This window comes from Tyto alba, unplaced genomic scaffold (assembly GCF_018691265.1).
Source record: "Tyto alba isolate M040663 unplaced genomic scaffold, T.alba_DEE_v4.0 Super-Scaffold_8, whole genome shotgun sequence".
NCBI lineage: Eukaryota > Metazoa > Chordata > Aves > Strigiformes > Tytonidae > Tyto > Tyto alba.
In genome coordinates, this window is record NW_024881329.1 from 1371790 (window position 1) to 1396083 (window position 24294).

The 24294-nt window shown below is 45.0% G+C and overlaps 1 protein-coding gene and 1 long non-coding RNA gene across 3 annotated transcripts in view; one reads left to right on the forward strand and one right to left on the reverse strand.

The window, feature by feature from the left end:
* Positions 1 to 439: 439 nt before the first annotated feature.
* POLR2L (RNA polymerase II, I and III subunit L) lies at positions 440 to 5059 on the reverse strand. 2 transcript variants are annotated; one of them, XM_033003551.2, is made up of 3 exons: positions 4957 to 5059; positions 4367 to 4468; positions 440 to 920 (listed from the first exon to the last, which is right to left on the reverse strand). In XM_033003551.2, the coding sequence occupies exons 2-3, from the start codon at positions 4459 to 4461 to the stop codon at positions 812 to 814; spliced, it is 204 nt and encodes a 67-aa protein (XP_032859442.1). In that variant the 5' UTR covers positions 4462 to 4468; positions 4957 to 5059; the 3' UTR covers positions 440 to 811. The 2 variants fall into 2 exon arrangements, with proteins under 2 accessions (XP_032859442.1, XP_032859443.1); XM_033003552.2 differs by lacking the exon at positions 4957 to 5059 and adding an exon at positions 4853 to 4917.
* A 252-nt stretch (positions 5060 to 5311) lies between these two features.
* The window catches only part of LOC122152481, a 72044-nt gene continuing 53061 nt past the window's right edge, over positions 5312 to 24294 (forward strand). The window contains exon 1 of the long non-coding RNA XR_006164600.1: positions 5312 to 5388. This is a non-coding gene — a long non-coding RNA (uncharacterized LOC122152481). The remainder of the gene's footprint in view (positions 5389 to 24294) is intronic.

Below are 24294 nucleotides of genomic sequence, written 5' to 3' on the forward strand. Positions count from 1 at the left end.
CAGCTCCAGAGCGGTGCAGGTGCTTGGCAAGATCAAGGCTTTGATCCTGTTCACACCAGCACGCGCGAATTCTCACATCCAGTGCTTTCCGTGAGAACAGTCACACATGTTTTACCTAAATCAAGGGCACTGCACCATCTGATTCACTGTTTTTTATAATACAGCAGCCATAGTGTTTTGTAAGAATTGGGGTAGAGACTACAAGTTGACTTGAACCGCAGTGGGAAGTGCACTCCGCTAGCTCCAGCACGCCTCGTTCTTACCAAGCTTACCCACTCCCCTGGCGCTGGAACCCTGAGCTTCAGTCCTGTGTTTCTAACCCCCTGCCTGCCTAGTGCAAATCACCAAACCGATTGCTTAACAGTACTCCTAACCCCAAAGTAACCAGCACGAGCAAATGGCAAGATCCAAGCATACACTTAACTCTGTCCAGAAACTCTACAGGGAAAGACCGCCTCTATTTCAACATTTTTATGAAATATAATAATTTTTCTACATGAACAAACATTTATTTTTGCTGGCAGAAGCATCTAAAAGTTCACAAAACAACTCCAAACAGAGATTTAAAAAAAAAAAAAAAAAAGCATCCAAACTTTTAATTTAATCTCCAAATCTTGGTTAAATGGACTTCATCTTTCCTTTGGTTCCTGGGCAGAGGTTAGTGGCTCGGGGCAGTACTTTCTCCAGAAGGTAAACATCTCTCAATGGTTGCACTACAGGTGGCTTTCATCCTTTACTGCCTGAAGTCCAGTTTCAAGCTTAGAACTAGAGTTATGTTCCACATGGCTTGCAACACAGTACTTTTAAAATCTCATTTCTCCAGGGGTGCGTAATTCAAAAGCTTCTCGATCAGATCCACATGGGCCAGGAGCATTCTGCGGCAGCAGTATCTCTTCAAACCAAGGGCATCCAGGGCATCTCTATTAATGAACAAGAACAACAATAAAAAAAAATAATGGATGGAGTGAGTCAGAACCACTTGTAAGTGTTCCTAAGCAACATACTGATTACTTTGAGCTTAGTCATAGAGGAAAACTTGTTTGCAGTTCAAATGAAGAAAAAGAAATTTAGCATGCGCCGACAATGTTCTTTTCCATGTACTGCTCCTGACGGGGCGTTTGTCTGTTCGCTGGCCTGCAAGAGCACACGATCTTCTGTTAAAGATGGTGTTCAGCTGAGACAACTACTGAACTTTCAGAGCTCAGTCTGCAGAACTCCCTCAGGATCAGAACTGCAACAGACTCTTATGAATTTCTTCTTCTGAACACTCGCAAGGGCATATTTGGTCATGTAACAGCACGGATAAGTAAGATGCAAGTGTTTTGGTTTTAGAAATAAATTTTTTGTCTTCACAGCAAAAGAGACTTGAAATAAGGTACATTTCTAACCTCAATTATTTAGTTACAGTAACTCAGTCTTTCTTTTACAAACACCAGTCTTTTTCAAAAGTGGGGAGCTGAGCTGGTTAAATATCTGAGCAATCAAGAGGTGTGAATGTAGTAACAGGAACACAGTTCTGGAACATGGAAAGTCATTTCCACTCCTCTTAAAAGCCTGGACAGTCCATAATAAGCTGTGCTGGCTACAACTCCTGCTACTTGTACTGTAGAAGGTAGCACGAAGGCACTAGACAGTCTCCTGATACAGGAATAAGGAACAGCATCTCCAAGCATGTTATCCATGCTATTGTTAGCATCTCTAAGCACCGTTATAACATTTCTGTAAATTGAGGATGATACTTGCCTACTTCACGAGATAAATTTGTGATCTAAGCCACGTTAAAAAGGTGAGAGATATATAGAAACTAAAATAACTCAAGATGCAAACTACCCCACACATGGATGGGATGCTAATTCTGAGGAAGGCTAAAATCCTTTCCAGTTCCCATATAAGGCAGCATGTAGTTATACAACCTGTTCCCCACAAATAAGGATGTGCAGACTGCCCAACAAGGCATTTGTGTTTGACAGTCTTTCTACTTAATTCCTTCTGAGTGACTGGTCGAGGTTCTTAGAGTTGGGTAGAAAAAGTACAAGTCATCCTAGCCTAAACCACTTCATGTGTCTTCAACGGGTATCACTATCAGATCTCTTAAAGATAAGTGACACTATCCAAGCTCTTTAGCACCAACCTATTAACCATAAAGCCAGTCTGATACTCCTTCAGAATTTAACTTCATGAAATACGATTGATCTCGGGTCTTTAGATCTATATGATGCAGTGCAATAATCCAGCATTTGCTTAAAACAAATACAATTTCCTGAAACCTGTAATTCTCCTGTAGAAAGAAGCTGACAGATACTTTTCTAAAGCACAAAAGACCGAAAGGAAGCCTCTGCATAAGCCATAAGCATGGTAGAGGGTTGTTTGGCTGCAAGCAATACAGTCTAGCTGCAAGGGATCAACCTCCTGCAGTTTCTCTGATGATGTCAGCTAGTCTTTACACCCACCAAGAGTTCTTCAAGGGTTAAAATAGCAGGGCTATTCAATTTAGGACTTGTATTTGCAAAAGTTATTTAAGAGAAGTATAGGAACAATGCATATTTTTAGAAAGAATGTTTATAAATAAAATCACATGGTCTCTAAAGTTTCCAAAACACTTGAGAACAAAAGCATCTGATGTCTGTTGTTATGTAAGTTTTCAGTGCTATCTGGAGAGTTCTGAACTTTCAAATGCAGTTATCAGAGATGCAAAATACTAACATTAATCACAACTTTAGAAGTCATAATATACATTTCAGCTAAACCAACTTCAGTTGTATTTCCCTTCTCCCCTAGCTTCCACAAAATTGTGGAAAAAGAGCAATTTTAAGGAACAAACTGAAAAGTGTGGGTCTTTTTTAACCACAAATTATTTAGACAAGTTTATCTCTTCCATTTTGTCCATCCACTTCGTAAGCCACCATTAATAGTGATTCTGACACCAGACTGTATGATTTTAATTGCTCAATATCTGGAAACTCTTCTTCTGATCTTAGAATACTGAAAGTGCATTAGTTTGAACAGGCATCCCAGAATCATACCAGTGACCACAGCAACTGTTTTCAGGTGAGCATTTACCAATAACAACATACACCTTCTTGTCCCGTACAAAAGCAGAGGAATAATGAAGACAGGAAAAATATTCAAATGTAATACTTGCGAAATAAGTCAGAAGTGCTACCAGAATAGCTCTGATAAATTTCAGAATTAGTGAGAAATAATTAGCAACCCATATTATTTTAATGCTTTTAACTCCATAAATGAAAGAAAAACAATTTTTTTTTTGTGGGAACTTTCCACATACCTTTAGTTTAGCAGCTGCAATATTCTACTCAGCTATGTTTGACAGGTTCTGGGCTCTTAATGCATGTTAAAAAGGCCACTCAAAAGGAATGAGATTTAGGAAAAGTATTGAATGATTTTCACTGGACAGTTCTAAACCATTAGAACAGTTTCTAATTTACATTAGAGAAAAGGCAGCAAAATCTGTGTTGTTAATATACATTCTTCTGATAGTTCACAGACATAAGCCCATTAAAAAACCTATTAGTAACCCTAACCATTTAAATGCAAAGCAAAAACTCTTTTTCTACTTCACAGATTCAACATCACTATGGAAAGTCTCTCAAACTTCTAACTTTTTTTTTCCCCCCACTCCTTTGAACTGCAAGCATGCATGGCTTTCTTTTCTTCATACTTAAACTTGATGACAATGTAAACATTTCTCAAGAGTTACCTTCCCAAACCCTTCTGAAGTAGGCCCAGCCACAGCTAGACCTTCCTTGAACTACTAAAAGACAAGTCTAGCTACGCAACGCACGCACAGACTTCTTAAAACAGAATTGCTAGGACTATCAGTCAGGTATCTAGAGCAGCTAAACCTCCTCTTCCCCCCTGCAAACCAGTGCTTTCATATAAAGTTAGCAATTCTGGATAGTGAATATGAAATGCCTTTAAGAAAACCTAACGGGGGTATACATTGTTAACAACGTTAGTTACTTCTTACACTTGTAACTTCTTTCTCTCCCCTTTTTAAAAACAAAACAACAAAAAAAAACCAAAACAAAAACCGAAACCCCACATTGGCGTCAACATTGACTGTACAACTTGGTTCTTTCCTTACCTTTCCATACAGAGTTAAATATTTGAGACTGCTTTGGGTATAAAGGTTATGACTTGGCAACTTCTATACTACTACCCAGAAAGATTCAGTAGGGAAACAAGTACTTTCTTACCCACTACAATTTCTTACCTCTGATTAAATATCAGTTTTTAGACCCTTTATAGCTACCTCATAACGCCATAATCCTGCACTTGCGCATCTTACACACTGTGCAATCTCATCTCAAATATGTATCAAAGAACATACAGAAACAATACTCACCCTTCTGTATATTCTGCTTGCAAAAGGCCAAGATAGGCTTCCCACTTGTTTCCAACTATCTTGCCGCATGTGAAACATCTGACCGGGATGATCATTTTTTCACTGTAACATTAAAAACACACAGCATTGCACCTCCGCAAAAGAACCAAACACCCTATTCAAACGTCAGGAAGGGAACTGCGAACTTGTACAAGCCCCCACTGCAGCTGAGCGGGGCACGGCCGGGGGCCACGCTGCGCAGCGAATTCCAGCGCTCTGGCTCCCGCGGCCCGGCCCGCACCGCCTCCCACGCGAGTTCCGGCCACAGGGCGGTGGGCAGACGGGGCCGCGACCCCCTCGGGGTGGGGAAACTGGGGCCGCGTTACCCCCGGCCCGCGAACATGGGCCTAGGGCGGCCTGAGGGGCGCCGGGGCAGCCTGAGGCCCGGGGCCTCGCTCGCCGGGCCGGGCCGGGCCCCCTCGTTCTCATTTCACCCGCGCCCCTCACCCCAAGGCGGCGAGGAAGCCCCCGGCAGCCCCTGCCAGCCCCCTGAGGGATCGGCACACCCGACAGCCCCCCTGAGCGAACGACAACCCCACACTCGCTCCTACCGCCACGGCGGCTCCGCGCTTTCCTAACGGCTGCCGGGGCGCTGCCAACGCAGCCGGGCGGGGGAGGACGCCCCGCCGCCGGGCGGGCCGCGGCGGGCGGGAGGGCGGGAGGCGGTGCGGCTCCCCCCCCCAGCTCTGGGCAGGGATGGTAGCGGCCGAGCGTACGGCGTCGCGGGCGGCTCGAGAAAGAGAGGAGCGAGCGCGCGCGCGCGCGAGGAGGGATTGTCTTCGTGTTTCGCGTGCGGCGCGCGGAGCGGCAGCGGGGGCGGTGGGGCGAGAGAAAGAGAGAGAGAGAGCGAGAGAGAGAGCGCGCGCGGCGCCCGCCCCTGCTGCTCCTGCTCCTCCTCCTCGTTATTCCCGGGTGGGTGGGCACTTGTTGCATTGCGAGAGGGCTTTTGCAGCGACGAGACTTCTCATCCCGTCCTGGCTGAGGTACCGGAGCCGTCCGGGGCGGGAAGCGCAACCGGTGGCCGCAGCCCGGCAGCCGCGGGCAGGGGGAAAGGTGGTGGTGGTGGTGGTGGTGTGTGGGGGGGCGCGCCCGCCGGCCCCGCTCCCTCACGGGCAGAGCGCGGGAGCGGCGGTGCCCGCGGTGGCTCCGCGGCTGCGGAGCCTGGAGCCGGTCCCCGCAGCGGGCAGAGCCGCGGCGCCCGCCTGGCCCGAGGGGTTCCTGTTTTTTCTCCGTTGTTCTGCATAGCCCGGACAGAGTTTTGTGTTTTTTTTTTTTTTTTTTTGTTTTGTTTTTTTTTTTTTTTTGAAGGCAAATTCTCCCTCGAGTCGCAGTCAGGTTGCGGGCGCTGTGGCGGCTGCGGGTTTGCGGAGAGTTTTTAAAACTCCGCGGTGAGATTGGACTCGGCGCTTGTCCCGTTTTAACTTCGCTGCGGTTTGCCGTGAGCCGTGCGGAGCTAAAGTGGAAGAGGAGCGGTGGGCGGGAGGTGCACGCCGCAGCCTGCATGGCCCGGGGCGTTCTCCCCGGGACCGGAGCGCCCAGGGAAGCTCCCCCTGCTCGGGGGGCAGCGGCCGGCCGCCGGGAAAGCACCCGGTTTTGTTGGGTATCCCAACCCGGGGAGGCTCCCTCAAAGAGGGTGACGCGCCTTGAAACGGTTTTCTTGCATTTCTTTAACCTAAGGACGGGGGAAGCATCAGGCGCAGCCTGTGTGTGGTTTGCAAAGCGTGCTGTGATGGCTGCAAACTTTAGGGACAGACGCTGCCGTTCTGGGGGCTCTGGGATGAAGCATTAGTCTGAACACTGTCAGTCCTTATTGTTCTCTTGTGACAGCGTTAGCATTATGCCGATTGTCCTTGGGCAGAGCAGAAATTCTCCAGAAGTGTGTTTTATTTTCCTGGTAAAGTGTCTGTGAGTTGATACAGTGCGCAGCGTGGAGCCATTACTGTCAGGCATATAAATAATTGTGTCTTAATGCACAGCTTATGTTAATATGTCTTTCGTGACTATTTTTCGAACGACTGGATTATTGACCCTCTGCACAGAAATGCCAGACCTAACTTGAACTATAAAAGAGCAAATAGTTTTGTTTTAACAAATGAGGGTGGTTTGAAAGCATTTTTACAATTCTGATTGCTAGTGAAAAGACAGTAATTTTTGCAGTCCCAGGAACAATTATATGCAGTTGTGAACTGGGTGAATTGACTTGGCATGGAGGGTAGATGAACCTCCTGCGATCTCTACATTATTATCATTATTGTTATTGTAGGCCAGCGGGAGCCAAACTATGTCTTTTCTTTTTCTCCTTTGATTTCCTTTTTTTTATTGGGAGTTGAGAATTTGGAGATTGTGCTTTGATGCATTTTCAGCACCAGGGCTCCAAAGCAATTTTCTTACTGAACTGTGCAGTGAAAGGCATTTGTGTTTGGAGAGGGAAATTTTGCAATTGGGAGTGAGAAAGGGGGGCTGTCACAGGGGCTTCATGGCTGAGCCACATCGTTAGATGTAAGATAGCATCTTGAAGGTGCCTTGTAGAAATGTGCTTGCTTATTTCATAAAAACAAAACTGAATTTTAATTTTCAGACCTAGTTCTGGTATCTGACTTTGGGTAGCGTATTTTTTCAAATAAAAATTTACTCTGGTTGTTCTTGCAGCATTACTTTAACTTTGTTACGACTTTTCTGGATAACCTGCTTTGGCTGGCTGATTGGCTTAATGAACTAGTAGGTCTTTTATGGCTGTAGCTTCTTTGATCCTAGAAAATGTAAAGATTTTTATGATCTATGACCTGGGGAGACTGCTACATACTGAGAACATTCTCTGCCCAGCTTCATGTATCCTCTGCTTAATCTGACTTTGCCAAACCACAGAGTTCTGTTTGAAAGAGTTGGGGGGGATGAGCAGACATGTGACTATCAGGAATCAGAGTCGGTGTTCTATGGGCTGTAGCTCAGGCTGATGAGGGTGGCTCCTGCAGAGTGAGCCAGTTGTGGCATGCCGCCTCTCAACTCTTTTTTGCAGGTGAGCTGGGTACTGCTGACACTCAGCTGTGGTATTTTAGTCGAATTTGGGCTCTTCTACCATCCTTCTGAAGAGGGATGAGGACTGGAAAGAATTGGAGAGTTAGGTCTCTTTAAGCATCCCTTGAAGAGTAATTGCAAGAATTGGAGTCCTATCTCCTAGAACTGATCCTAGCCCAAGCATGGCTCTTTCTCACAGTAAGTTCTTCTCCCATGTCTGGTCCCTTACCACCTTCAACAAGCAGCAGTCCCCAAACTGCTGATTCTTTGGGCCTTCAGACAGCCTGGTGGTCAGAAAACCCCTTGGAGCACTCCTCAGCATTGAGCAGAAGAGACTCCCCTCGAACTAGTCAAGTTGAAGTAAATTTGAGAACTGTGGACTGCTTTTCTGATGTGCTTCTGGAACAGTTTCTTTCGCGTGAAGCTTTGTTGAGGGGCACTGCAGATAATATATCCCACTTCTTGGTTAATGCAGTACAGAACCTCTTCCTCTGATCTGAACAACTTTTGAAAGCTGACAGTGTTCTGTCCCACCATCACTGTTGGGTTGAGGCTTGTTCTTGGCAATTTTTTTTTGGATTTAGACCTACAAAATTTAGCTAGGCATGATTGCTCTGTGGCATTGTTAGTGATGAGTACTGAAATCCTAGATTCGTGACTAAGGAGTAAATCCTGCTTTCTGTTCTCCCATCCACAAAATGTAAGAGAAAATACTGCTGCTTGTTTGAAAAACAAACCCATAAAAAGTCAGTTAAGTGACCTGACTGAACTACTCTTAAAATACTTTTATAGCTTGAGTGGCCATATGACCTCCTGGAGCTCATGTTGGCAGATTGTGTCTTTTGTGACCTTGACTCTGTAATTAGGGCTGTAGGAAGGAGTCGTGGGATCTCTGCATTTGTACTGGTAGCATGAGAAACCAGTGGCTGAGAAATTTTTTTGTTTGTGTGTTTTACTTTGTGGGTTGCAGTAGGTCAAGTTTAGGTGTGCACCCTCACGAGTCTGGAGACTTTTCACCTTTCACTGCTTCTCAGCTTCTGTGGTTGTTCCCCATCTCCTGGCTGCTTGTTGCTGCACGCATGTAGATAATCACCTGAACTGAAGACTGATTTGCCAGCTAGATAGCGTTGTGTTCAATCAATGGTAGTGAATTGTTATTTAAATACAGGGCTTTTTAGAAGAACTTTTTGGTGAAGGATTGTTTTGGTACTGTTGATCACAACTTGCAACTTGTGGATAAGCCCTGTTGGCTCTGTTTGGAGTTAAAAGTTCTGTTTCCTGTTGCTTTCTGTGGTCATTTGGAGACAGAATGTTACCAGTTTTCACTCCATCTCTGACCAACACTTCAGAATCACGTACGTGATTGCAAAAGGTTGTGGTACCATATTCAATACCTCGGATCATAACAAAGCCAGAGAAGAACCCTAAGAGAGAAACACTTGTATGAATCTTGAAATGAGTGATTAAATAGGAAATTAGTCAGGAACTGAAGTGTGACGTGGAAGACTTAATGAATAAATGTGTAGCAAGTAGAGAACCAGAGTGAAAGGGGAAGCTAAAAAAACCCCCCAAAGTGCAAGATAAAGCTTGGCTGCTGTTTTCTCAGGCATATTCTACCCTCCTGCAGATCTACTGTTGGGCTTTCTGTAGTTCTGGTTAACTACTCAGAAGTGTGTCATTCATCCCGTTCCACAAAAGGGAAAGAAAAGTGGCTCCCTCTGGAGCTAGCTAGTGTGACTTTGGAAGGACTTTCCTCCTTTCCCTTTAAAGCGTGCAGGCTCAAGGAGCAAAGACTGAGCTGGAATCTTGATTTGTTTTCCTCTTGATTTTTTTTGAGTGGGTGGCTTTCTGCCCCGTTATGTGTGTACACACACCCCCCCCCCCCGCCCCATTGCATACAGCTTTACATGTGATGGTAAGGGAGAAAGCCAAGAAGGAGAGACGGGGCTGATAGAAGGAGGAAAGATTTGTCTACTCTGTAGAAGTTTTCATTGTTTAGTTGCCCTGCATGCTGTTTAATAGCTGCTCAGGCCCCTGGATTTAGTGAAACAAATACAGAAGCTGCTAAGCAAGTAGAAATGCAGAGAAAGCTCTCTACGCTGGGGATGCGACTGCAGCTTCGCTGTAATACCAGTCAAGCCTGATGCTGCTGATTTCATTAAAAGCAACATTCGGGGCCTCAAAGCAGGGTTTAATACTTGCTATATATTTTTTTTTGCATATGCTGACCTTATCTGGTAAGCCTGTAATATTTGTTGCAATGAAGAGCAGCTGCTGCATAAATACATGTATAATATCAGTTGCCAATTCTGAAAGCTGTGCTGAGACTGTGACTTGTTTGAAGTGGGGTTGCTATTAAAAGGCAGGTGGCAGGATGTTTATTTTACACCTTGTTAATTGCTTGTTTTTCCTGCTGTAATTGGCTTCCTAATGGGGGCAGAATGCGCTTGGTTTTGCACACAAAGCTTCATTAGTGACAACCGATGGAAAGGATTCGAGGGGTGGGATTTGTATGAAATATATATGTATATAAAGTAACAGATGTCTCTGCTAAATACTGTATGAGGAAGTCAAGTCCCATAGATGTGTCCAAAAATGCAAATGTTTTTCCATAAAACAATATAAGGTATCTCTGTGTTAAATGTAAAGATCACCGCCTATTACTTGAGAAGGGGGCAGAGACTTTATCTTGCTATTTTTGTGGGGCAGAGACTTGGTTCTGCTTCACTGGACAGGAGTTAGGATGCTGGGATGGTGCTCTGACATCATACACCTACTCATGAAGATATCTTTAATGATCTCTGTGGCGTGTCTGGTGATTTCTCCTGCTAACGAACTGGGAGGAGATGGTGAGCCGTGGCAGCGTTCAGTAGCTTTCTCAGATTTCTGGAGTCTTCTCTGCTGCTTGTGTATATGAGTGCATTTTCAGGTGTCCTCCCGTGGTGTCAGGGTGAGTATTTTCAGGATGATGCTGGTTGTGTTTAGAAGTGAGAGTCGAGGTGTTCTGGCTAGGGATGGGTGCTCCCCAGAGGTGGTTCTTGCTTTAATAATGACTTTTTAAAATGTGGTGTAAGGTTCCTTAGTGTAAGAGACTGGTCTAAGAATTGTCTGTTGATGGTCATCACTGATGATCATCAGACACCATTGTGTCTGCCGTGAACAGAATTTTGTGCTGTTTGGTTTAATATGCTATTGCACCTGTAGAGGTTGCTGTAGGTGGCAGGTGAGTGTAGTGTTGTGTGTGTTTGTGTACATATATACATATATATGTACCTGTGTATAAAATTAATAATGAAAAGGTGAGATAACCCTTCATGGAAATGGCTTATCCAGAACTCCTCCTCTCCTCTCCTCCACCAACCCCTCCCCCCCTCCTTTTAAAATTTTTTATAAGCACTGAGATGGGATTAGATAAAACACCCATCTACTCCCTCCCTCACTTCTCTGCTTGTTTTTATCTGTCATATATGTTCTCAGTAAGGTCACTTCAAGGCAAAAGTATAATGTTTGCCAGTCTTGGATTGACATATTTTATAAGAAAAAGCCTTTATTACATGAATATATCACAGCCTAATGGCTGTTTCATGTTGGGGGAGGGAGAGTAATATCCTGAGGCAGTATTTTAATCAGAAAGATCACGGGAGCTGCCCATCAGCTCCGCTCTTCCATGCAAGTGTCCTCAGATGACAAAATAACCCCCTTTCTTGGGATAATGCTTTTCATTTCTGCAGAATCTTTCCTTCCAGAGTAAAGGATAGAGCATGGAGTTGAGGTGAGGCCAGGACTTGCCGTTTATTAATGCTTGGAGGGAGGAGTCCCAAGGTGGTCCATGGTAAAAGCAATATGTGCATTCCCATTGAATTTATGGATGTACTTTTGTCTCTGATTTACTTCCTGTCTCTGGCTGGGAACTTTTTTCTCCGGGTGTATAAGCAGGTCCTCTTCCATCAAGATTTTTCTCTATTTAAAGAGACTGCAGCAAGCCAGTCCTCTTGTAGTACTTTGCCCTTGCATCTATAAGTCTCTGAACTCCAAATGAAAAGGAATGGGGGGATTTTCTAACTTGTTTTTGAAGCCTTAACTCCTGAGGCTCTCGTAAGTGATGATGGGTGTATTTGGAATAAAGAATTAAAGAGCAGGCTCTGCTGAAGGCTATCTTTTGGGAGATGCTTATCTCTGTATTTAAACCTGATGCTTGGGCGTTTCCTTCCATCTGTCTTCTGGCTGGTTTTGTGTCTTGCAAGTCTTCATGAGAGTGGGAATAAAAGATGGTTGTTATAAGTATGAGCAAAGATCCATCTTGCCGAGTACCTTGTCTCTGCCAGTGGTCAGTAGTGGCTACTTAAGGAAGCAGGTAAGCTTAAAGCAAGTGTGCAGTAGTAATACAGCGAGATGCTCGCCTTTTATGTTTCTTGTCCCAGAACTGACTAGGTAGGCAAGAAAATGCAGTTTTTCTGCTTAAAGCCACTCACTCAGCTTGGGCATGCCACCCTGTTGCATCCAGATTAAGGTGCTGTATGAAAGCTGGATGTCCTAAACCAGCTCTAAAAATGCCCCTGCTATGTGCTGCATCCTGGGGAAAGACCGTTATTTCTGGGAAAGTCACTTTTGGTGTACAGAGCCCGAGACCTCCCAGCATATGGGGCTTCCAGCATGGGTGTGGGGAGGAGGGCAGAGTTGATGCATAGGATATCATGTTGCCACTCAGATGAGTGAGCTGCTGTGCACCTATGGTCGTGCCATCCACAGGGAACATTCCATTGCTCTGTTCATTGAGCTGCTGTTTTTAAAATTAAAAACAGCCAAATGTTTCATAAAATATTAAGAGCCACTGCTTTAGCGTCTCTCATCATCACCCTAAGGACACACAAAGTGACATACTTAATCTGAAGCCAATCAGCTTGGTCGTTCTCTCACCTTAAGGATGCATTAAGGTGACATGCTTCATCTCACAAGGGATGCTGAAACTATCACACTGCAGAACTGGTAACCGTAGGGGTCCTGCACTTTAACTGTGGATTCTCAAATGAAATTTTGCAGAAGCAATACAGTTTGCTTTGTATAAGTGAATTCCTTTTTGTTAGAGAAGTGTGTCTTGAAAAAAATATTGAGGTAATACAGTGGTAGACACAAGCACAGTGACTGCTCTGCAGGAAAGAAAGAAATTACAGCATGTTTTGTATGAAAGACCAGGAACTGTTGTTTCAGTGGGTAAAGGGGGAGAAGCCTCTACCTTCCTCAAACACTCTTTATGAATATGGATTTTGAAGCTGTTTTGCTTGCAGGTGAACTCCTTTTTCATTCAAGAGCCAATTCCAGCATTTTAATCACAACACAGTGGCACTGGAGTAGCAGAGGGTTGGGAAACTGGGGGGTGTAGTAGCCCCAGGACTAGAAAGCTGGGGGAGGGTCTCCAGCTTCCTGCAGAGAAGCCCGGAGGCTTGCACCCTGCTGAAACGTAGTACATGGGAGCTGGGACCGAGCTGTGGAGAGCTAGCTTGCACTGAATTTTCCATCATCTCCTGCCTCTACCTAGCAGTTCTAGCACTCTTCAGCGTTTGAACCGTACTTCGGAATGCTGCAACATACTGGGTTCTATAGTCATGAAGTTTTAGTAAATTCGAGATACAAGACCAACTTGACTTCTGAATGTGCTGGTGGTTTTCGGTTGCGTTGCCTCCAAGCTCAGTAAGTAATGACACGCCCGGTAAGTTACTCTTGCGTTCCCACCGCACACAGCTAAATCACACACGTGCACATCAGGGAGCAGTTATTCAGGAGTCTGAAGGGCAGCAGTTCCTTTGTCTGATCTGATACACTGCTGCTGCTTTGTTTGGTGGTGGTGTGAGGGAATAATAAAGTAAAGCCTTCAATCGTATGTCCTGATCAGAGAGGGTCGTCTGTAGTGATTGGTAGGTCCCCTTGGAACAATAGGCTGCTTGATCTGTGCCCAAGGACTGATGGGTTTGGTTGGGGTTTTGCATTCATTTTTGGCCTAAGTAATAGTGAGATCAGGGTTGCAGTTTTGTTGGCAGCTTGCCTTCAAATGCCTGCCTGAACTGAAATGGTACTTACCTGTATGTAACTCTCCTCTCCCCAAACCTTTTTGGAGAGCACTTTTCCTGTCTCCTTTAGGATATGCTGAGTGTTTTAAGGACCCCCGGATTATTTTGATTGCTTCAACTGGCGCTCTCCCAACTAGGCATAAACCAAAGACATCTTTCCACCTTGGACCCCCCCACCTGATGAGCCACATGCTGAACGAATGGATGTGGGTTCTCTTCCCTGGGACGTTCCCCCAGCCAGGGCTTTTTCCTGCAGCCCCCTTGTATGACCTTGTCAAGCTGTTTCACTTCTATTTGATTTATGACATTTGCCATTCTCAGTAGAGATGCTAAAGAGCTTAATATTGTGAAAGATAGCTTCTTCTGTTTGTATTGAGAAACCTCTGAAGATGAATGTGTGTGTGGATTCTGCTTAGCTCTGTAATAACTGAATTGTGCAGTGGTTTATCTGTAACGTGGGTGAATGTTAGCTATGCACAGTGTTACAGAAAGGATGCTGCCTGTCTGCATCTGGGCCAAAGGTGTATTTGGATGTATTTGCATTTCTGCAAAGGAGATGCTTTTTTCTGCTTCTCTGAGCTACATCCCCAGTGTGTGGGGTCAGTTTAGAGCAGAGATGCTCTAGCTTCTTAAAATGCATGCTGAACAAATATACTTTCCCTCTTATCCTGCAGAACTAAATGGTATGTGAGTGAAAGACTGGCTTTCCCCCCAGCACCTGTGCAGCCACCTTTTGGGCTGAGGAAGGGTTTGTGGAGCACAGAAGAGCTATTCCTGCTGTAGAGAAGTGCTGGTTCGATGCCCTTTTTCAAGCATCCCTGGCTTCAGCCACAGAGGTAGTGGGCTAGGGCTGTGCTGCCTGTACTCTGCTGCCTAGGCATTCCACCTTTGTCAGAGTGAATCAGGGCATCTGGAGGAAAGGGACTGTGGGATGACTAGGACTTTCGTCACCCACAGAGGAAAATTTCTTGCTTGGAGAGCAGATAATAGAATGTATACCAGAAAGCAAGAACTGCCCAGAAGATCCTGCTCTCCTGCTAGAGGGGAGGGCACAGAGCTACGCTCAGAAGTAGAAGATGAGGTTTCTTCATCTAGATGCAGCGGTAGGCTTGAGAAGCAGTTATTTTCTGAAAGTTGCCTGTGGTCTCTTACTGTTCTATTGGGGTTTTATGTTTCTTTGCTCTCTCTGTCAGTAAAGGACCATTTCATTTTGGCAGTGTCCTACTGTTTAAATTATGGTTAGGGCCAGTTTATTGTGGACCTGTTTAGCATCAGTTTTATTGCTTGCCTGCATTCCTCCTCTGCTGCGGGATTGTCATTGCAGTGCCTTTTGGGTGTCTTCTTTACTGTCAACTGGCCTGACTCCTAAGGCTTGAAAAGCTGTTTGGGGATTCCTCTGGGAGCCTAAGGGAGTTATTGGAAGGAAGTCAAATTCTCATAAGTTCTTGAGAAAGCTGTCATAAGCCTTGTGGCTGCTGGGTTATTGCCAAGTCCTTTATTCATGGGACCCATGATGAGCCATTACTAGACAATAATGGTTTCAGGTTCCTTTGTACTGTATTATGAAAGAAGAACCAGTTCTGGGCCATTGTTTTGGCCAATGTAAGAACACACAAATGCTCTGTACCAAAGCATTTACAGTTTAATAAGCCTTGTTTTCTGGCTTTTTTTTTTTTTTTTTTTCCTTTCCCCAGGGCTCTTTCTCTGTGCACCCAGTTTACCTGTTGCAGGTTGTCTTAGCAATGATTCATCCAAAGTAAGACTGCTTTTGCATCCTGTGGCTTTTGGCAACTGGAAGCCCCATCTGCCATGCGCAGTGCTGATTCTGACAGCAAGTGCTGCTGCTGTGGATGAGCTAACTGTCCTTTACCGCTGCTTAAGTTATTTGTTACAGTAAGGAAAATGGTTTTGATGACCCCTCTTGGTGATATTTCCTTAGTGTTTGTATAAATATATATGTGCATACACACACACAGAGTGTATGCATTAACCCTGTCTTTGCCTGTTTGTGACTAGTTCTGTTGGACAGGCTTTTGTAGAAGTTGCGGAGTTGCTCTGACCCTGCGTATATTTGCCCTGCATCCTCAAGACATTTGGCAGTTTGTTGTCCCCTTATCTGCCTCTGCAGCAAAAGGTGTGGAAGTCAGAACTAGCTGACATTCCTCACGGCGTTTCCTTTTTATGGCTGCTAGCTCATGGCTTTCTTCTGCTTCATGGTGGACAGTGTTTAGTACAACCTAATTTTGAATAGCTAGTGCCGAAGTTTTCACTTCCCATGGGAAGGAGGTACTCCACCCAAACAGCTTTTGTTCCATGGGTGTCTGTCTTGGTGCAATCTTCTTCTGCTTTTAGTTTAGTCCAATTGCCCTACGCTCTAACCACTTAGCAAAAAATGAGTGGATTAAAAAGTTATCCAGAATAGTATTGAAATGTCAAGCATATGCATTCAAAGTCATTTCAAATACTCAAATTTAAAATTAAATGTGTTGGTGCGTTGAAATTGTTTGATACATCTCTCTGTTTGGGACTGAGCTGGGATGGAATCCAAACCAAACCATGTGAGATCCCTGGAGGGAAACGTGCAATGCAAATTGGAGGTAGAAAAGTCAGTCTGAGCTTTGGTTTGGCTTTGTCTTTGCAGCTTCTGAATGTATGCCAGCTGTGGATGAACAGCAATAGGACAAATATTTAGGTGCTGCTGTACAGCCTATGGAAGCTTTTATTCAGTGGCATGCATTACAGATTTCATACCAGCTCTGAAAAATTGTGTTTCCATCAAAACCCACAGCACTTCATTTCAGCACAATGTTCTGCCAGCCCTGAAATGTGTCTGCATTTGCTCGCAGAAAGCTTGCTCGGATGCAGGGCTCGGTTCCGTCTATTCCTCTCTTTTCTTGGCTTGCCTTCTGCAGATAAAATAATAGTTACAATAAAAGGCCCCAGAAAAATCCTCTCCAAAATGTTGCTGTTTTAGTGGATATATTGATGATTTTAGCGGTCATTTAAAGTGTTAGTGTTTGGTTTTTTTTTTGTTGTTGTTTGTTTTTCTTTTTTAATTTGCAACTTCTTATTTTGATTTGAAGTATTTGAAGATTTACACATGATAGCACTACAGTGTAGCTAGGCATTTGGTCAGCTGCATGGATATTGGCAAACAAGTTAGGGGATGTGTTTGAGCCACAATTTGGAAGAGCTAGGGTGGAACGCTGGAAGTACTGGGGAAAAAGAAGCTTTTCTGAAATGTGATATACCAAGCTGCCTTAGTGTTTATTAAATGTGAAGGGTCAGAGCGGACACAACAAATTTGAGGGACTGGGGAAGGAAGAAGTCACAGAGAATGCAAAAAGCCACACTGGCATTGAGCACCTGTGGGTGGAGGTGAACGTGAGTGTGCAGATGATGGAAGTGGAGTGTGACTGTTAGTGGTTTCTAGATTTACTGTGGAACAGTTTGCATCACCACAGACGCACAGAAAGTTGCTGCACGCAAGTCTGGCCTTGACTTGCAGCAGCTGCCGATGGGCCTTAATGTCAGCGAGGATCACTGGAGTGCGATGGATCTCGTGCTGTTTACCCAGCACTTGTCCTGCAGCTTGTGCTGAGTGGCATGGGCTGGACTGGGTGTAGCAAGGAGGAGATGATGTCAACAGGGTGGGAAAATTCTCTTCTGACTTTACAGGGCAGAGTGTTGTGGAAATATGAGGGAATGGGGAGTTGATAGTCATAAAGGAAGTCAAGACAGGGTTTTACTTTGATGTAGCAACACATGGATGATGAGGTTTGAAGGTTGAAGACGCTGGCTGTAGATGCTTCAGTTTATCTGCAGAAGTCAAAGTTCTCTTTTGAAAGGTTTCCTTCTAAGACAGGGTGAGCGTAATGTGCATACTGTGTTATGGTGTATGATGTATGCATGTAAAATTGCCTTTCACAGTGTCCTGCTGCTGCGGAGTGGATCAGACTGGCTCTCCTTCTCTGCTTATGCCAATGAAAATAAATTGCCCCACCATGACTTGTGAGGAAAGCAGTGTTCTGTAATCCTGTGTATAAGGCCACTGGCCAACAGTGTTGAAAACAAAGCCAGCCCTTCCTGTGGTGTTGGATGCTGCTTCTAGGCAGGTCAGGAGCCAGTTGGGCAGGGAGGCAGCAAAGCTGTCGCTTCTGCAACTTCCTTACTCATGACTGCTGAAAGGGACTCTTCTCTGAAGTGTGGACAATACATGTTTTTCTCACCCCTTTCCTCTCGCCCCATCTCCCAGTTACTTCAGACAGCCCTGTTGCTTCTGTCAGGGAAGGTGCTGCTTTTTTGCAGCTCATAGAGCAGGGGAAGAGGCATTGAACATATGGTATTTTGTTCCAGACAGTTTTTACACCCCTCCCATTTCTGTTTTCTCTTTTTAAAAGCTTCGCAGAGTAAAAGCTGAAGCTGTAATGACGCAGGAGGAAGGAGGGAGAAGGAGCCTTCCCTCTTAATTTTTTGCTGTTTATGTGTTACTGATGAAGTAGAGCATGGTGTTGAGTGTTAGTGTCTCTACGCAGTGGTGTGGAGCAAGTGCCTCAAATTTGAGTCACAAGGGGCATAGCTGAAAGGGGATTGCATGGGCAGGGCTGAAGGAGAGAGGCAAATGCTGGAAGCTGGAACTCTGAGCAGCTGAGAGAAGGGGGCTGCGGCTGATTTAGCTCTGTCCCCTGCCTGTTTCTTCTTTTCTTATTTTTTTTTGCCAGTTCTGATAGCAGAGCACAGGAGCATATACAGGGTATGATTTAAGGGAGCTATCAGCATCCTGAATGCTGTCCTCTGCTTGTGAGAACACCTCAGGCCTTCTAAGCTTGTTTGTGCTGTCTCATTTCACACCAGTCGTGTGCTGTTCTCGGTGACTAGCCTTGCCTGCTCTCTGTTTTCTGAGGTTTATGCAGCTGCTCTGTCTGTGAGTTTTCCTGGAATACTTGGGATGTTTCCCTCACTTTGTCTCTACATTCAGTATGTGTGTTGGGGTCAGGGGTGTTGGAACATGAAATCTCCTCATACTGTTTTCTCTGTCATCAGTATGCCATGATCAGCTTCTATTCTGAGAGCATCTACTGGTTATCAGTGATGCTCACCTGTAGGTCAAACCTCTGCTAAAAGAGGGCTAATTTTATGGGGCGTGAGAAGTGACGCAGAAAGTGAGGTGCCCAGCAAGTCAGTGGAAGGAGCTATGGCTTCAGTCTGGGTTATGCTGCAGTACTTCATCTGTGTCCTGTTTGATGTCTCTGCTCTTTCCCCTGACTATCTCAGTTGATACTTGATTGCACGCAAGTGAGTGTTTCTGGGTTACCGGTGTTGCTGTATTTCTGAGCTTTCTGTCAGGGAATGAAACTATTCTTAGGTCTCCTATGGTAGAATGATCACTGTAAGGTCACCCATTCATGCACTTGACCTATTACTTTTCCCTGATGTTTGTCCCTTGCTATAATATAGTTGCTATTTCCATAAAGCACCGCTTCCTTAGAAAAATGACAATTCAGTTCTAGAAAAAACAGTTGTCTTTGCTGGAACTGAAGGTTGCATTTGTTGTGCATGTGGTATGGGTTGTAAACAAAGTTTGCCCTGCTGTTTTCCAGGAGGAGCCACAAAGAAGCTTACAATATGCATTTCTGTGTGTCTCTGGAGATTACTGTCCTTTTACCATTTAGTTTCATCTGAATTGAGCATTGCTGCTTAGATTTAACAATAGTGCAGGCTAAGGAAGGAAGCATAATATTAATCCTGTTTACTTGGCCCTGTTTCATCCAGCTGTTCCTAATACACTTTGGCTTGGATTCATGCCACTTAATTGTTGGGTCTAAAATAAGAGGTGGAGAGATGTTTATGTCTAGATGATGACTTCCATCTTAGTGGGAAGAGGTGTCCATCTCTTTCCATTGATCTTAGGGGAAGATGACTGTGATGATCTGCCTAACTTTGGTATTTCAGGAGTGCCTAAATGTGGGTTGGATGGAGTCAAGCCTGGTGTTGGAGAGCCCATGAAATGCATGGGTAACCCGTTGTGCACGCCACCTTTCGCAGCTTTGCTGCTATTTGTGTTAAAGGACACTCTGCTTATACTTTTGTAGAGCTGCTAAAAGCTTGTTTTAAGTTGGATCTATTTTCCTTCTCTTTTTCTAGTGCAGAGTCTGGTCCTATGCTGCTAGTAATGTGAAGGGTGATGCCTTTTGTTTTGTATCTTGACTAATTGTTGTGCGTAATTAAGTCTCCTTTAAGGAAGCTTCAGGAAGTGTTAGGAGCTGCTGGCAATGGTAGCAGCTCAACAAGGAGCATTTAGCTGCCATTTGACCTTCAGTGTGGCATAGCACTTGCTCCTATCTCAGACTGCAGGTAATGGTTACTCAAACTCAGCCAGAGACCTCAAATAAGGCAGAGCCGTGCCTGCAGGGGCTTTGTCGGGAATGGCCAGAGGATGTCAGTAACATCTACAGGCACAAAGATAAAGCTTGGTGTGAAACCTTGTGGATTCCCCCTTTCTCTGAACTTGCTTGTTGTTTGTCACTCATTCCGAATCATGCCTCTCTCCTAGACCTCCCTAGCCATTCCCTCCCCCAGTCTGAGCGCTGGAAGTGAGCAGAGAAGCATCATGTCTATCTGAGATTGTACTAAATAAATGAGCTGGGAGGAAATTCTCCCTAACCTTCCAGTTAATTATACGTGCTTGTGATGTGCCATTCATGCACTGGGTGTCTCTGGGCTATGCAGAGCTCCAGGCAACATCTAGTCCCTAGAAAGCTGGCACTCTGGGTATGCTTTACGTCACAGCTTGTGGCTGCAGTTTTGTTCTTGTTTCGAAGGGCATGGTGTTCCCTTCTAGGTTGGCCACTCAGGATGTGGCCTCCCCACTCCTGAAAATGGAGTGGGGTGGCACTGTGTGGTGAGGCAGCGCTGCGGGTTGCAAGTAGTGCCTCTCTTGTTCTGTTCCAAGGGTGGTGAATCCCCCAGCCTGATTTTGCTTTATTGCCGTTTCTGAACATCATACCTCTCTCATTGCACTGAGATGTGCAGAAGGTCTAAGGGAGGAGAACGTTAGCACAGTAGCTTTGCTACCTTTCCCTAACTGATTGGCTTTTTGCTTTTTCCCTTAGCTGTGACAAGCTTACTCTTGCATGCACGCTCAAGTAGATAATTAATCTGTCTCTCAACAGGGTTCTGCTAGCCACAGTATTTTCTTCAATTCCACAGAAAGAGCTACTTTTTCATTATGATGCTGGAAGGGTAAAAGGCAGCCTATTCTCTACCTTAAAAATGCCATGATAGAAAGTAAAGCTTTCATTAAACATGCCTGGCTGAATTTATACACTTAAGTGTCTCAACTGTGTGACTAATATCCTTTGCAAGAGAAGGAAAGAACACAGCTGTAATAGCCAGCATTTTGTGTTTGGATGGTTAATCAGTAGTATTTTCAGTAGTTAATCAGTAGTATAGAAAAATAATTGAATTTATTTCTGGCCTAAATCTATGAAGGAATTATGTCTGTTGCTGTAGGGTAGTTCTCCCCTTCTTTCCATCTTACAACCATTTAGGAGTGCTGACATCTCAGTGGTTCGCAGGTGATGGTATCCATGTTGTAACTTTCTTTGCTGTTATTAACTTACCTGGTGGAAGATTTGCAGTATAATACCTGGTGAAACAGCTGACTCGTACCAGGAACCCTTTCCTTTTGGCTTGGCTTTGAGGGGGTATCTGGTTATGCAGAATGGTATTTTGGCATTAAATAGGTAAACTCGCCAGCAGCTGGAGACATTATTTGGTCCTATCACTTGTTTGTGTGCTTTTTGTCATGGATTTCAGCACACTTTTATGGTGCAGAAATGGTGAGATAGGATTTTGTTGGACTCAAGCTGGGATTTGAGCCTACCTGAGGTGGTATTGGTAAGTTTTGGGGATGGTTGGGATATTAGTCACTCAGTGCTTTACTGAGGGATGTCTGGTAGAAAAAACCCTGGCCCTGGGATTAACTGATTTTATAGATTTCCAGCAGGGATTGTAGTAAGATGAGTGAAGGTGGATATGTCATGTTCAAGACTGAATAATAGTAGCAATTTTTTTTTTTTTTTTTTCTGAACTGGTTTGATGGCAGCACTCAACTACTGCAACAGATAGAAAAAACACACTGCAAATCAGCTGCTGGGTAATAAATTGCTATGCCATGCAGTGCAACACACTTTACAATTAATTGTATGGGAGCTGAATGTTGCCTTGCTGTAGAGACATAAAATAATTCTGGTCAGCTGTTTGGTGGCTTGTGCATAGGGTTTAGGCTTGCAGCAACCTAAACTGGTCATAAATTAATCACTTAACTGTGGCGTGTGGACAAGCGTCATGTTCATAGCCGGCCCTGCCAAAGATTCATTACAGACTTGGTTATAAGTTGATATGTGAAGACAGCTATAGTGTTTGGCTTGGATAAATACCACAGTCCTGGATCCATGGGAGGGGTGGTTGTGTGCTTGCCCAGACCATTTGGATGTAGGACAGAGGTTCACAGTCTGTGGCAGAAGACCAGTAGCTGGGAATCATGACAGTGCTGTCATTTCCATTTTATAGAGTCAGAACAGGATGTCTGACCAAGTAAGACGGGAAATGCAGGACTTCTGGAACAGTTAAGGTTGCAAACCATGCATCTGGCAACTGTATTGCAGTTTCAAAAAGATGTTTTTAAATCTGCCCCTTGCCTTGACTTGGAAAGTTTTAACACTCAATTACATGCCGGCACTAATATGAGTTACAAGACCTGACGCTGGATTCTGTTTATTCCTCCTCCATTTTCGGTCTGTAGGGGTTGTTTCACTTCCATGGAGGCAGAAGCTTACACGTTACTGGCGCTAACCCATGTGGCAGGCTGCAGCTGCCATTGGGAAGGAAGGGTTACTTGTGTAAGCACGCAGATAAACCAGGGTGGCTGCAGTGCCTGTGGCCCGAGCCCGCGGCTGTCTGGTGGCATGATCGCCCGTGTGTTGGTGCGCTCAGGAGCCTGCACGGGGCTGGCGGAGGCAGACCCATGAGGCTGCTTTACTTCGTGCAGACGTTCTGTGCGAAATACGCTGTAGAGATTTGAAGGTGTTACAGTGATTAGCTAAATGGGAACTCGAATGACAAAACGATCCTGTTATGCTGCTTAGGCTTGGCAGAAGGAGAGGTGTCGGGGTGCTGCTGCAGTGCGTTTCAGAGCTGTGGGAGTTTGTGACAGCGGAGCAGGTGTGAACACTCCAGATCATGACTAAGTGATGTCTCGGCTGATGAAGAGTGCTGTTTTATTCCTTTCCCTTCAATGTTTTCTTCCAAATCTAATTTGCCTCAATTATGTATTTTTCTCTCTTATTTACAGTTACTGATGGCTTGCAGTTTTGTGTCAGCCTGTTCCTGTTACAGGCATGAAGAGGAGGGAATTAGTCTTTGCTCTGCTGGTTATCAGAGACCCTGCAGCATTAAGGCACTGCACAAGGAAAGAGAGCTTTTGTCCTTGCGAGCGTGTCCTCTGAGTAGAAGAAGATGGGCAGGGAGTGTCTCTAGCATACCTGGAGCTGGGAATGGAGCCCGGGATTCCTGAGCACTCAATCCAGCTTTCCAGCTACTGAGGGGGGCACACAGGCTTCTGTGGCACTCTTTGCTGGCCTGCTGATTTTTTAGCTTTGCTGTGTTACATATTTTAGCTGGCTGCTCTCTGGAAATAGCTGTTCTGTTGTGGCTATTCAGCTGGGGAATTTTTGAACTCGTGTGTGCAAATAAATGGAATGAAAATAAGTTCCTAGTAGAAGCTGGGATTCTCTTCCTGCTGCTTGGGGATGTATCTGGATTGACGTGAAGTCTGGAGGAGGAAGGTTTACAAATGTCTTGCTTTGCTTTACAAATCTGCCCCAGGCTGCAGATTTGACTGTTTTTAAAAAATGTATTTCAGTATTGAATTCCCATACAGAGAGGCCATTAATGCAGCTGAGATCTGTTTTCTTCATGCCCTTTAACAGTTAAGGAAAACCAGAAAAGAGTAGGGTGAGGAAGATCTCTTAAAGGATATTTCTTGCCCTTTTGACTTACACCCATTTCTTTTGAAAAGTACTGACAACTCATTGCTTAATCTACATAGGTTTACTGACCACTTCTCAATGCACTGCATCAAGGGATTTGAAACAGCTAGGCCAAGTCATTAAGAATAGATGCTCCTTCATTACAATTGGAATTTCCCACTGCCTCTCAAAGGTTTGTGAGTATCCATAGGCAGGAGATAAGCTTGACTTCTAGATAAACAGAGCTATACTTACTAGATGAGACTTTTAAGTCATTCTTACTTTCTTCATCCAAGGATACATAACTAAAACCAACCACTTGCTCTTTTGAGTGTATTGTGTTTGTGTGGCGAGGCTTTGGTACTGGGGGGGGGGCTTACAGGGGTGGCTTCTGTGAGAAGCTGCTGGGAGCTTCTCCCATGTCTGATGGAGCCAGTGCCAGCCAGCTCCAAAACAGACCTGCCGCTGGCCAAGGCTGAGCCCATCAGCAGTGGTGGCAGTGCCTCTGGCATAGCATATTTAAAAAGGGTTAAAGAACCTGCTCAGCTGCAGCTGGAGAATAGAGGAGTGAGAATGTGAGAGAAACGGCTCTGCAGCCACCCAGGTCCGTGGAGCAGGAGGGGCAGGAGGTGCTCCAGGCGCCAGAGCAGATTCCCCCGCGGCCCGTGGTGCAGAGCACGGGGAGGCAGGCTGTGCCCGGCACCCAGGGAGGTCAAGGGGGGAGCAGATTCCACCCGCAGCCCGGGGGGGACCCCACGCCGGAGCAGGGGGATGTGCC

What these genes read in the sequence shown, in the direction of transcription:
- POLR2L (XM_033003551.2), bottom strand. Translation starts at nt 4,461, where the DNA reads ATGATCATCCCGGTCAGATGTTTCACATGCGGCAAGATAGTTGGAAAC. An exon ending in CAAGCAGAATATACAGAAGG is followed by an intron (nt 921 to 4,366) that starts GTGAGTATTGTT and finishes GTTCATTAATAG; the next exon opens with AGATGCCCTGGATGCCCTTG.